Genomic DNA, 13,165 nt, shown 5'->3' on the forward strand with positions numbered 1-13,165 from the left:
ACGTAATTTGTAAGAAGAAGAAAACAAAAGAGAAATCCGCTGATTTTTTCACGACGATGTAAACGTCATCTCCAGTCCGGTCCCAGTCCGCCCAGTCCAGCCAGTCTCAAACCAAAAAGTGTCAACTGTCAACAGTGGTGTCAACTCACAACTACCGAACTACTGTCAAAACAAAAGAGGTCAACCATCAGCGTCAATAAACAAGGATTCATTCGGTAAATAAAATAAAGTAATTTATTTTTTATTTATAGCAGTGAAAGATAATGTTTTAACGTATCATTTATACTAACTTACTGTAAATGTAACTGACCCATATATTTATTTAAAAAGAGAACCGTTTACAATTTATCAGGCCTATATAAAACTACTAACTTAACATTTAGAGGTTAAGTCAGTTGCTAATTTTTAGATCCAAGCTTTAGGCCCAAGTTTAGTAATAAAATCATATATTGTTAATCCTGATGTTAATTTAAAAAATGTCAATTCCACTTAGCTTATAAAATTATCCAAAATAATAACAATGTGCAAAGTACACAATTTCTGGTTTCCATTGAAAACATTAGGCCTAGGGCTAAGCTTACAAACCATTGATTTTATTTAGCTGTAATAATATGTTATCGATTAAGTGGGATGTTCACACTCAAGCCTATGAATCAATTTGTTTGTTTTGTAAAATAACTGCCTATTAAAAAGTTAAGCTACAGTAATTTAAAAACTAAAATTTTAAGGGTAAGTTTAGGGTACAGTTTTGCAGAGAAACTACCACATGCTATAACTTTTTAAAGCTTTTAGATTTAAGGTTTTCACACTGTGCTGCAGTGGTAGGTTAGATTAGGCTTGTTTATATCGGTTTGGCATTGGTTAGCTTAATTGAAGATAATAACAAACAATAGTGTAACTTTTATAGAATATTTTGTAACTTATAGGGTAATTTATTAAAGAGATAACTTAAATTTACAAAGACAATTTGTGTTTGTATCCTCTTTCTTCATTAGTTTGATAAATAAAACTGAAATTTTAAACCAACCTTATGTAAACGACGCAGCTCAATGTAAAAGAGTGGTGGGCGGTACTCTAAATTAAAAAACCTAATAACTTAACCCTCCGAGCGTCACTTGTCGAAAAATCGACTCACGACACACTTTGTGTAGTGTCACTTGTCGATTTTTCGACACACGAACATCGTTTACGGCGAAGGCTCTACGGCTGACTGAATCGGATTGAACTGGATCGAGTTAGGTATCGTTCTTTTTGTTAGATTCAGAGCTTTCTCCGGAGATCTGTCTCTAAGCGCTATTCATTTTAGTTCCAAAAATATTGTAGCAGACAGCTGACTTGCGTATTTGTAAACAGCGAGGTTAACCTCGAACCGATGACTGATGTGTTTTATTACGTTTATCATTGTTTTAGTGTTAAAAATCAAAAGTTGTGATATGCGTGGTGCATTATAAGAAGATTTAAGTGATTTTGAAGGGCTGGTTGATTATCCTGAAGAAGTAGGTAGTGATATTGATGTAAATTATCAGCCAGATTCCTAGCTATGGTTAGGCTATGCATTCTTAGCTAAACGCTATGTACTGAAATCTGTTTTTTGCCCATAACTTATTTATTTGCGAATCTACTTCCTTATATTATTATATATTTGTAATCCTCATAAAATTTAGAACAAAGTGGCTATTTTCAAATATTTATAGGCCTATAATTTATACAATAGAATACTTTTTTTTACCTAAAAAATTTTTTTGAAACAAATGTTCTTTATGTTTTGTGTATAATATTGAAGCCCATGATTTTCCAAACAAAATGGTATATAGAACAGTAGAATTAACATTGTTTTAAGCTTCTCAGATCCGTTTTAATAAAACCTTGCAAATGCGCCAAAAATAGGCGGACATTAAGGCCTAAACTATGGACACTCGGAGGGTTAACTTAGGCCTAAAGTTATTATAAAATGTTGTATTAATAGTCAAAGATAAAATCAATATTTAAGTTGAGTTAGACTACTGGTACCTGCTTTTAATATTCACGATTGAAATATTTTAATTTATCCTATATTTCTATCAAAATAATATTTCAACCGATAATATATCGAGGTTCTCTGCGCAACTGTAAGTTTGCTGTTTAACCTAAACCACACACCTCTAAATTGTTTTTGACCTATATTTATATTTTGTCAGATGATCTGGTAGGGGCTTGAATTCGTCACTGTCTATTTTCAAAGATGGAGACAAACTCACTTAGCTCCAACATGGAGGGGCAGGTGGCGGCGATACAGAATGTTGAGTCTAGGTCACAACAAGCCCCTGATAAGAGCACCGTCCTTGCAGTCTTACAGCTTTTGAGGAAGTACAACTTAAAGGTAACATTCTTTCCCTCAAGTTCTAGCTTAAAGCTCACAAGCTGGCCGTTAGGCTTATATTACAATCTGAACTGTCAGTTAAGTTGGTTGAATGTTAAAAATGTTCTATGAATAAATTGACATTAGCCTACTGACCTGTAACTTACTGTATGCCTTATTTCATTGCCATACCTTGTTGGTACAGGAAGCATAAGGACAGTTAATGATAATAATTCAGGCCTAACTATTATGTTAATGATTTTACTGGTTTCTTATGATTAAAGGGGACGGAAGAAAGTTTGCTGCGAGAAGCCAATGTCAACTTGGACATTGGCAATCAAGGTTCCGAGTCTGAAGTCAACACGGTTTTGTCCGCTTACAAAAGTGAAGGCAATCCAGAGTTTTACGAAGAAGCATACACAGATCTGAAGAAGTTTGTGGAAGGTGCATTGGACACATACAAGGTAGGCTATATGCTTCACACACTAGTTGTTTGGTTCTTAAGGTTTAATTCTTTAAGAATTAATGGTGGTCCATCAAGGGTGTAGTTTGACAATGCTATATTTAAAATTTTATCTATTCTGTCAAATAGTGTAAAACATGCATCTAGTCTAGCAATCTAGTCTATAGCAAAATATGGAGAAGTAGTTTTATTTTCAAAGACGAGAATGGAAGAGGTTTAATATCCTTTGGGAGGCTGGAACTACTTATTTATTCATGATTGATTTGTAGCCAACAGATTGATGTTTAAATTAATAATTACAACTTGCGTCAATCAATCTAGTTATATTTATGGAGGACGCACATTTCGACCTTTAGGTCATCTTCTGCTACCGCTGTTGCACTAGGTTATTCCATACTTAGTTGCATTGTTGGTGTAGCAACCGCATCAAATATTTTACATTGAAGAACATGTTACATAGTCTGACCATGTAAACATAAAAACACAAAAACACAATACTGACGAAGACGAAAACATTTAAATAAAACTATCACCGTGCGCACGGCTGAACGGGCTCGGGACTGCGGCGGCACTCCATAAATATAACTGGATTGATTGACCCCGTAAGTTGTAATTATTAATTTAAACATCAATCTGTTTGCTACAAATCAATCATGAATAAATAAGTAGTTCCAGTCTCCCAGTACACCAACAATGCAACTAAGTATGGAATAACCTAATGCAACAGCGGAGCAGAAGATGACCTAAAGGTCGAAACGTGCGTCCTCCATGAATATAACTGGATTGATTGACGTAAGTTGTAATTATTTACTTATTTATTGATGATTAAGTATCGAGGTAAGCATTCAGTGTAGGGCCTATATTCTTCTAATATTCTTGAAATTTCCTAAAACAATGTTAGCAATCCAACAAAACAATGTCCTATAATCCAGCTACTTGGAGGTTCCTGAATTCGAATTGTGGATATTTTTAGGCATGATCTGTGGATGTGATACTCACTGGTGTGGATTAAGTGAGTACTATCACTATCCACAGCAGGCCTACTATCCTGATGATTAGACCAATTCGTAAATTACTAGGCAAAAATGTGGTTCGGATTCCACTATTACCTGTAGGTCCCTTAGTTACCATTGGCTGTCTGGGCTATTCATTAACAGTCCTGTCAAAGGAACATGTCGGCCTTAGTCAGTAACAAGACTAGAAAATTGCTCTACTCATCCTACACTAATCTCCATTCATACTTGGCTTAAAATACAGACTACCTTCGTTTGATCGCAATTTCAATTAAAAGTATTAAAGTGCCTCTCATTTAGCTACAAGTGATGTGTCATAGATCCAGAACTAAGGGGCAAGAGAAAATTAATTCACAGAAGGACCGATACATGAGACTTGGAAACAGTTTGTCACTTTGAAAAACCAAATTATGATGAACTTATCTCAGATGGATTTACAGGATATAAATTCAATTAGATTGTGTGTATGTTTCAGCATGAGCTGGGAATGGTGCTGTATCCTGTGTTTGTGCACATGTACCTGGAACTGGTGTATAATGGACATGAAGCTGCGGCCGTCAAGTTCATGGACAAGTTCAGCGGAGACCAGGAGGTTTACTATCAGGAAGATCTGCGCAAACTCGCTCAAGTCACCAAGAAAGATCAGATGAAGGGCAATGAACTCGCTGAGACGTTCAAGTGAGTTTTTACGTGTACAACACTCAAAATAATGTGAACTTAAGCGTATCGAAGAGAGTACGAAATATTTTTGGGGGAATGCACACTAAATTACGTAGACTATTTTGATAATTGACAGACTGTGAATGAGAAGATTTGTACACCTTTTAACGTGGAATATACAATATTAAATAGCAAATTTATAGCATTTAACCATTGTAGTATTAGCTTTTGTTGCAGTTAGGATTATCATCTGCTGGCAATCAAAAGCACACAAAATATACCACAATTGATATTTTCGAAATAGTGGCTATCTCAATGCTTAGTAGAGTAACTTAGATACATTTTCTGTGATACTAGTTAAGTATAACTAGAGCATAAAAATAATTTTATTTTTCCAAAGTGATCAAGCAAATTTGTGTCTAACTTCAAACTATAAAGATCATTAATTGTGCTGTGGTCAATTTCTCCATTGCGATTTCAAATTATTTCCCTGAGAGAGAGAGAGAACAAAATCGAATAGCTATGGGTGAATTTTATTAATGATATCACCAATATGCTTGCTAATGAAAATAATCTAAACCCCAATAAAGCTGATGGTGATGTAAAAAATGTAATAACAATATTTTACAAAAAAAGAACATTCTACATGTAGGCCTATCAAATGTTATCTACTGTGTCCAGATCCAACGAGTTCATCATCCGCATGTCACGAGACACGCTGACGCTGCTGAAGCGACATCTGCAGGAGAAGAAACACAGCGTTTTGCTAAACATCATCCAGGAACATCTGTACTTCGACATGTACGAGGGCGTGGCCAGGAACAAGCAGCAGATAGATGCTACCGCAGGCGGCATGGTGGGGGAGGCGACCAGACAAGGTAAGGTGGAGGAATAGGTGGTGTGACCAACAGACGAAATGGTGGGAGAAACCACTAAACAAGGTACCACGAGGAGGAAGTTTGTTGGCGAGGCAAGATAAAACATTCTTTCTTCAATTCCCCGACGTATTTTTTTGGGAAACATTAATCCTGGAGCTTAATAAGATGAACAAATGAAAACTATCTCCAGTATCTCCTGGTTCTTTCCAAAGAAGGTGTTCACTTGGACAAAACTTCAGTGTTTTACAACTAGACTGTCCAAGATCTCCTAATTGTTTGCCATTTCCTAGGTTTCCTATTAAGAACATAATATCTGTAACTCAATATATTGTTTTTAAGACAAAATTAGGCGCATAATTTCAAAGGTAGAGTCAACTCTAGTCTTACCCAAATTCTTGTTTACAATACCATTATATTGTAAACAAGAGATTACAGAGAAAGGCCGCAAAATCACTTGCTAAAAACATACTTATCATTATAAATAGTAATTTAAACGAGATTCAGAACATAAATTTCTTATTGATTCCACCTTTCAGACAACAAGACCAAGATATACTACGGCATGTTGAAGGAGCCGGACATTCAGTATGTACCAGCTGACGAGGAGGAGGATGGTGGAGAGGGAGAGGGCGGGGACAAGCCAAAGAAGAAGAAGGCCAAGAAGGATCCATTGTTGTACAAGAAGGCAAAGTCCGATCCCAACGCTCCTCCTTGCGACAGACTGCCATTACCAGAACTGTGAGTCACTTAACGTAGAGTTTGTATAGTGTCTATACATTTCAATATTTATGTCAGAATATTTAGGTCGATAGCCTATTGTAATACTGGTTATGGGATAGGCTTTGGCCAACATTTCACATAACACTGAGTGAGATGGGCCTAGGCTATTATTATGTAACACAGTTCATAGATTTGAACTGATCTAGGTTAAAAAAATTTGGTTTTTTTAGGACGTTAGGTACTATCCCGCAATTGTTTTTCACATTACTTTATATTCATATTATTCTTATCCATTTGAAATGACCTAGGGCTTGAGGCCCTATCACTTAGGTAGGGGATTTAGTGGGATTTGAACCTGAGACCTCAGGGACCAAAGTCCCGCGCTCTACCACTAAACCCGCTCGCTCGCCGATATTTAGTGAAGTTAGCAGTATGAGTATTCCGTTCAACACTCTGATTCAACAACTTCTGATCCAACATTGTCTCCCAAGCTCATAAATTGCTCCTGGCTAAGAAACAGCTTGTCTTAGCAACAAAACTTCACCTGGAATCTTAAGTTTTTAACTCATCTTTTGTTCATATTTAGGTGAAATGCACCTAGTCATGTCTCATCTTACCTGATTATATACTGAAGTAAAGCTGGTATTTGCTATCAGTAACATAGCATTCCCCCATTTGTGACCAGGGGAGCGGGCTGGTCTGGTAGAGTGCGGGGCTTCAGTGCCCGAGGTCGGGGTTCAATTCCCGCCAATCACCTATGGATTGCCGTAAACCACTAGTACTAGCCTGAAGTAATGTGTAGAACAGTTCCGGGCTAGAACTACCGTCCTAGAATGTGAACGTGGGATATAAAAAAATCTCCATTTGTATATGGGAAGTAAAGCTAGTGTTTTTTTTTTTTTTTTGACAGGAAAGACGCAGACAAGTTGGAGAAGGTGAAGGCCATGAGGGAAGCCATCAAGAGAGTGACTCTAGGTCCAGACAATCTTCCCTCCATCTGTTGCTACACTCTACTCAACGCTGCACACACGTGAGTACAGTAGATGTCTAACAAGAGTAAAGCCATTAATCCTCTTAGTGCTAAACTGCTGTGCACTTATTTGGCTGTTTAATGTGTCAGTACAGCCCTAAAGCATAGATAAAACATACTCCCTTAGTAGATTTCTTATCCTTAACAGCTGAAGACAATTTTGTTGTTCTGTACGGTTTATGTAGAGGTCGTGTTTTGTTTCCGATTTGTTTCTTGTTATTTCAGTAATTTAAATTAAAACCTCGTTTAACCAAACAATACGATAAGTAACTCAACAATAATTCGTCCCCTAGTTACCGTATATAACCAAACAGTAAAGCACAAATCAAGAAATTAATCCTAAAATATAAACAAAATTTTGTTGACACTAAATGAAATGAAATTAAATACGTTGAAATGAAATGAAATGAAATACGTTTATTTATCCCAATATTATTACAGAAAGACAAAGATAAATAAAAACAGTGAGCAAGATTAACTACAGTAAATTAGTACAACTATAATTATTAAATGAATCTGCCATACTTATGGGATAGGCCTACATGGGCAGGTGCCTGTGCGTAGGCCTGGTTGCTATCAGTCTGCGAAATTTTAAGGGCAAAAACTGAATATGGGAGATTTGTTTTTCTTAATTATTTAAAAGAAAACTGAAATGCGGTTGAGAATATCAGCGACGACAACCAAAGCCAGTTCAATAAAAAAAGACATCTGGAGGGTGAGGGGGTCTAAGGGTCAAGGATTTTCAGTCAGAGTCAAGTATGATTTGGTCTAATCAAAGTCTCGGCCTCTTCTATGGTAATGGAGTGCAGTAAAACAAGAATATGAGTCTTGAATTTCTGTAATGAGGGTAAACTAAAAACGTGTTTAATATCATATTTTTGAATTAAATTTCGACAGAGGATCTTAGCAACATAAAAGCAGTTGGTAGTTAGAACTGATTTATGTAGCTGAGGAACAGATATTCTAACATTGTGGGAGTATCTTGTGAAGTGCTGATGTGTGACTTCTGTAAGAATTGTGTTTGAGTTTTTGAATGTGTGATTAAGAAGGAACTGGATGAAAAGATGTCTGACCGTTAGTATTCCCGTCTCACGGAATAGAGCATCAGTGGAGTACCTTTTATTTTTTCTAAAAGCAACTTTCAAAATTGATCTTTGAATTACATTCAAAGATCCAAAAATGGTGGTTTTGTAAGTACTACAATCAACAGTAAACTATTCATGGTGGTGTGATAGCATGCTCCCCAGCAAATAATTCCAAATGAAATCAAGGATTGCACATAAGCGAAATAAGCTCGCTTTACGTCATCCTCGTCTAATATTTCACTCAATTGGTTAAAAGCATAGATATATTTACAAATCTTTTTCTTCAAGAAATCTACATGCTCTGTCCATGTACTAGCGCCCAGTGTCACCGTACATGAACTAGACACAAAAAACTAGCTTAAAAATTTACAATGGGATGAGAAGTCCACTTGTGTTGGTTGTTCTATGCCTAAAGCTTTAAATTATTCAATTATTGATTGCCAGTCCATTTTGCTCTTGTCGTTGGTGGCCAATTTTGTCTGTTTTACTCTTTGTTAAGTTTTTCACTTAATGCCAAGACTAAACAAAATCATTTAAACTTAGGATTTATGCTATTGTTTGTTTTGAAGAGAAATCAGTTATGTTTTAGTTTGTAGTGTATAATATTCCCAATAAGAACAGTGTAAGTGACATGTCTTTTGAGTAATGAGATTTGAATTTTTTCCAAAGATTGTAAGTATTGGTTCAAATCGCCTAGTGATTTTGAGTACCACGTTTGGTAGGCCTAAAGAGCCATAGCACTAAGATGGGTTAAGTCAGTGATGAAGTTTACAACACCCCGTTGATGTTTAGGGTGACTTGTGCTGAGATCGCTGAGGACTCCAGCATTCTCGCTGTTGGATTCTCAGATTCTATAGTCAAAGTTTGGAGTTTGATGCCACAGAAGTTGCGAGCGATGAAGTCAGCTGAAGTGCTGCAGGATATCGATATTGAGGCAGGTTAGTATTTTTTCCCACCACTGCATGGAAATTATTACATTGCCACACCTGAAAACAGTACGCAAAAAAGCTCATTTCCGTTGTATTCATTCTCTCTTACTCACTTAATCAGCTCTATAAAAACCCAACATCAGGTAAGCAAATATTAAACCTAAAAACGCATAACAACCTAAATGACATGTATATACAACTGAAAAGCTAATCTGTTTGTTATGATAGTTTGATTATAGTGGTAGGAAAAGTCTTGTGTGTAATACAGGCACAAACAAAATACACAGTCATTGTCACTCTGAACATTTTTGGCCACACTCAGGTTTAAAGTTCACAATTGGTAAAGATGTACTTTAGCACAGATAGCTTGTATTTGTCACAATACTAAGCTACTAATCCAGGAAGGATAGGTGTTTCACATTTGTCCTGTACAACTAACTCTCTCTACTTTGTATTGTCGCAGAGGACGTACTGGCTAGGATAATGGACGACCGTAACGCAGAGACCACCAGAAGTCTGTTGGGCCACAACGGTCCTGTGTACAAAGTTTCCTTCAGTCCAGATAGATCCCTGCTGCTCTCTTGCTCTGAAGACTCCACAAGTAAGTCTAGCAGAACCTTACTGAGTAAATTAAAAGTTTAGTAAAAAAATCTATAGAGTAAAACCAACCACTACCCATAAAATCATAATGATTCATACGATTTATGAACCACTATTTTCATCAGCTGGTAAAACACCAGCTTCAAGTTTGTTGTTTGTAAGACATTTTGGTATCCGCTGGTTTTGTAAGTACTACAATCAACAGTAAACTATTCAACTATTGTTTAACACTTGAAGAACATTTTTCTACCAGTTCAATGGAAATCAATTTGATAATTATTTTCTATATTTGGAATCGATTCTGAAACTAATGGTTGATTTTGGGAACTCATAACTGAATCACAACAGCGTCGTAATTATCTTCCGCAGTGGTAACAACATTTTGTTGATTTCCAGTGATTACATCGTAATCGTCTCTTGTCATTATAATCATCTCTTGTAGTATCTTGAGATTCTATTATGCTCAAATCAAATCATCTTTATTTCATGGTGTACATAAATCAGTACATGGAATGGCGTTAAAAACTATGTCTAAAATTTAACCTAAAGAAAACAAGTCTATGAGAAATAAAACACTAATATGACATGTATTTTTCTAAAGAGTATAGAGGTGACAAGTCGTACTTCAACTGTTTTTTTTTTAATTTGAACTAATTATTTTTTCATTTTCTTTCTTAAAGTGATCAGGCAGTTTATTGTAAAATTTACCTCCAGTGTTGGTAGTTTTCTCTTCATATAGGCTTAGTCTATGGGCAGGTGCTGCAATAGTACCCTATTTCTGGTATTGTAGGAGTGGCATTCACCTAATAGAGGTAAATCTGCAAAATTTTGTCTACAATATAAGATTACTTCATAAATATACATGCTACAGTACAGCATTACAGCAGTAATGCACAGTCATTATTCCAAGGTCTTTGAAGCATGTTCAATACCATTGTGCTTACTGTATTGAACAAACACAATGGGTTTGGTGCTGTTAGGCTACTACATTGTATTTTTGAATGACAATGTTTGTAGGGGAGGTCATAAGAAAAGTAAGTCAACCTTTAAAAGGTTGCACGTTGATATTGGCCGAGCAAAACATAAAAAATAACTTTAGTCTGTTATTTTTATTTATGTATTTTTAATGTGTCCGTGTTTGTCTGTGAAATTGACGTGTGGTGAAAAGGACTTCTTCCTCCTTATTTCAACAAGGTAAGTGATGCCCAATCATACTTATCCAACTGGATTAATACATTGTGTTGTGTTACAGTCAGATTGTGGAGTCTGATGACGTGGACGTGTCTGGTCACGTACAAGGGTCACATGTTCCCAGTGTGGGATGTCAAGTTCTCCCCGCACGGCCACTACTTTGCGACAGCCGGACACGACCGAACAGCCAGACTCTGGGCAACAGATCATCACCAGCCTTTGCGCATCTTCGCCGGCCACTTCTCTGATGTCGATGTGCGTAATTGCCCACTAGCCAATAGGGAACAATTGTAGAATTGTGGTTATGATTTTAGCGAATTTCTGTATATGGGAGAAGCTATAACTGTAAGTGGCATGGAAAGATCTAGACCCGGGATCGAGGTTTTTGACTATGTGTAAAGTAGTAAACTTAAAGCTGGGCCAGAAATATGAAAAGTTCATTGAAGAAAGATGACAAGTCAGAACGTGGAATTCTTTATTGCCTTTTCATTATTTGCATGTCTTCCTGTTGCCGAAGTGGTATCAAAAACTAAAATAAGGAAGAGAGTTGGTGGGAGGTAGGGTACAAGGGTTGGTTTTGTTCAGTTCAAGTAAAGACGCTTGGCCAGAATTTTTATTCGTAGAATTAAGGGCAGCTAGGTTACCCTGGGAAAAGTTCCTTTGACAGGAAATATTTTGTATTTGCTGTGTATTGTGTGCCTACCTAAACTTGTTCTAAGATAAGCTACCTGCTATTCTTTTGGTTCTACAAATCAAAAACTGAAAAGTGAATTATGATATTGACATAAATTTCAGGTATTGTCAATATTTTTACCTTTTTGGTAGCCTAAGGTGTCCAAAATTCTTATCTCCTGCGAGACGCGTTTATCCTTCAGGTATTGATTGCTTTAATTCCGTTGGCAAAGTATTTATTCCTGAGACAAATAATAATCATATTAATAACATGATATTAACACAGTGCTATTGGTTGGTTTGATTTTCAGAAATATTTTACAATCTTACAGCTGATTATAACTCAACTTGTGTTTCAGTGTGTCCAGTTTCACCCGAACTCCAACTACGTCGCGACCGGGTCGAGTGATCGCACAGTGCGGCTATGGGATTGTGTAACGGGCAATCACGTGCGACTCATGACTGGACACAAGGTAAATTGCTATTACCATTTTGTATCTCGTCTATAACATTGCGAATAAGTAATTATAAAAGGAAATCGTTCACATAGGCTTTGCTGATTCAGATGACTCACTAGCTGGTTGTATTGCAGAGTCCGATCTACGCTTTGTGTTTCTCCATCGAAGGTAGATTCCTGGTGTCGGCCGGTGGAGATCTGCGTATTCTGCTGTGGGACTTGGCTCACGGTCACTTATTGGCCGAGCTGACGGGACACACGAGCAGCATACACACGCTGTGCTTCAGTAGAGATGGACATATCCTCACCTCAGGTAAGTGGAGTTGCAGGATATGTGTGTCACTGACTTTTGAATACTGAAGTATGTAGCATCCAATGTGTGTATCCAAAGGTTAGGTTAGTTTAGGTTAGGATAAGATAATCGGAAAATAACCTAACCTAACATAACCTAACTTAACCTAACATATCCTAACCTAACCTAACCTAACATAGCCTAACCTAACCTTACCTAATCTGACCCAAGGGTAACCAATTTAGGTGTGGTCGGTATAATACCAAAGTACCCCGGGCCTAAACTCGAAAATCTCTTTCAACTGTGAAAATGTCCACAGGTTCTCTAGACTCATCTATTAAAGTGTGGGACTTCACCAAACTGACAGAAGAGGTTACTCTGGAGGACGTCAACATATCACACAACCCCGAGGTGAAGAAGAACGGTGAGAACTACTTGCTGCGCTCCTACGCTACCAAGAGCTCGCCTGTGCTGTGCCTGCACTTTTCCAGAAGAAATGTTTTATTAGCTGTTTGTATGTACGATTCGTCTTAGATAAACTTATTTTTTGTAAACAAATTTTCTCTTTCCTAATATGCCATTAGGTTTCAGATGTCGCTGATATGCTCAGGTAGCTGATTTTTAACAGTTTACTTTTTTGAGAAATAACACTGCCACCGTAGGTTGGTTGTTTATTTATTTATTTCATGCAACAAAAACATAATAAACAAAATACATTTTATACAAAGCTACAAAAGCCTCAGTAGGCTTGTCCCCAGCTATGTGTTTTGAAGACTTCATAGTGGTTATGGGTGTGTAGCTCTAGTTAACATACATACAAGTCAACAGCAGACTCCA

The 13,165-nt window shown here is 36.8% G+C and overlaps 1 protein-coding gene across 1 annotated transcript; it reads left to right on the forward strand.

The window, feature by feature from the left end:
- The first annotated feature begins 157 nt into the window (after window positions 1-157).
- Window positions 158-12,886, forward strand: LOC128996888 (transcription initiation factor TFIID subunit 5). The gene is made up of 13 exons (XM_054422414.1): window positions 158-215; window positions 2,178-2,359; window positions 2,623-2,802; window positions 4,290-4,492; window positions 5,156-5,352; window positions 5,889-6,090; window positions 6,983-7,102; window positions 8,980-9,125; window positions 9,580-9,717; window positions 10,969-11,162; window positions 11,939-12,052; window positions 12,172-12,349; window positions 12,648-12,886. Exons 2-13 carry the CDS (start codon window positions 2,222-2,224, stop codon window positions 12,860-12,862), a joined length of 2,025 nt encoding a protein of 674 aa, XP_054278389.1. The 5' UTR covers window positions 158-215; window positions 2,178-2,221; the 3' UTR covers window positions 12,863-12,886.
- The last annotated feature ends 279 nt before the right edge of the window (window positions 12,887-13,165 follow it).

Source organism: Macrosteles quadrilineatus, unplaced genomic scaffold (genome assembly GCF_028750875.1).
Source record: "Macrosteles quadrilineatus isolate MER2022 unplaced genomic scaffold, UCM_ALF_1.0 Scaffold_6__1_contigs__length_79288215, whole genome shotgun sequence".
Taxonomy (NCBI): Eukaryota; Metazoa; Arthropoda; class Insecta; order Hemiptera; family Cicadellidae; genus Macrosteles; species Macrosteles quadrilineatus.

Bases quoted from the DNA above. Each gene is read 5' to 3' on its own strand.
- LOC128996888 (XM_054422414.1), top strand. From the start codon at position 2,222: ATGGAGACAAACTCACTTAGCTCCAACATGGAGGGGCAGGTGGCGGCG. The intron at 6,091-6,982 runs GTGAGTCACTTA...TTTTTTTGACAG, and splicing joins AGACTGCCATTACCAGAACT to GAAAGACGCAGACAAGTTGG. The intron at 7,103-8,979 runs GTGAGTACAGTA...GTTGATGTTTAG, and splicing joins CTACTCAACGCTGCACACAC to GGTGACTTGTGCTGAGATCG.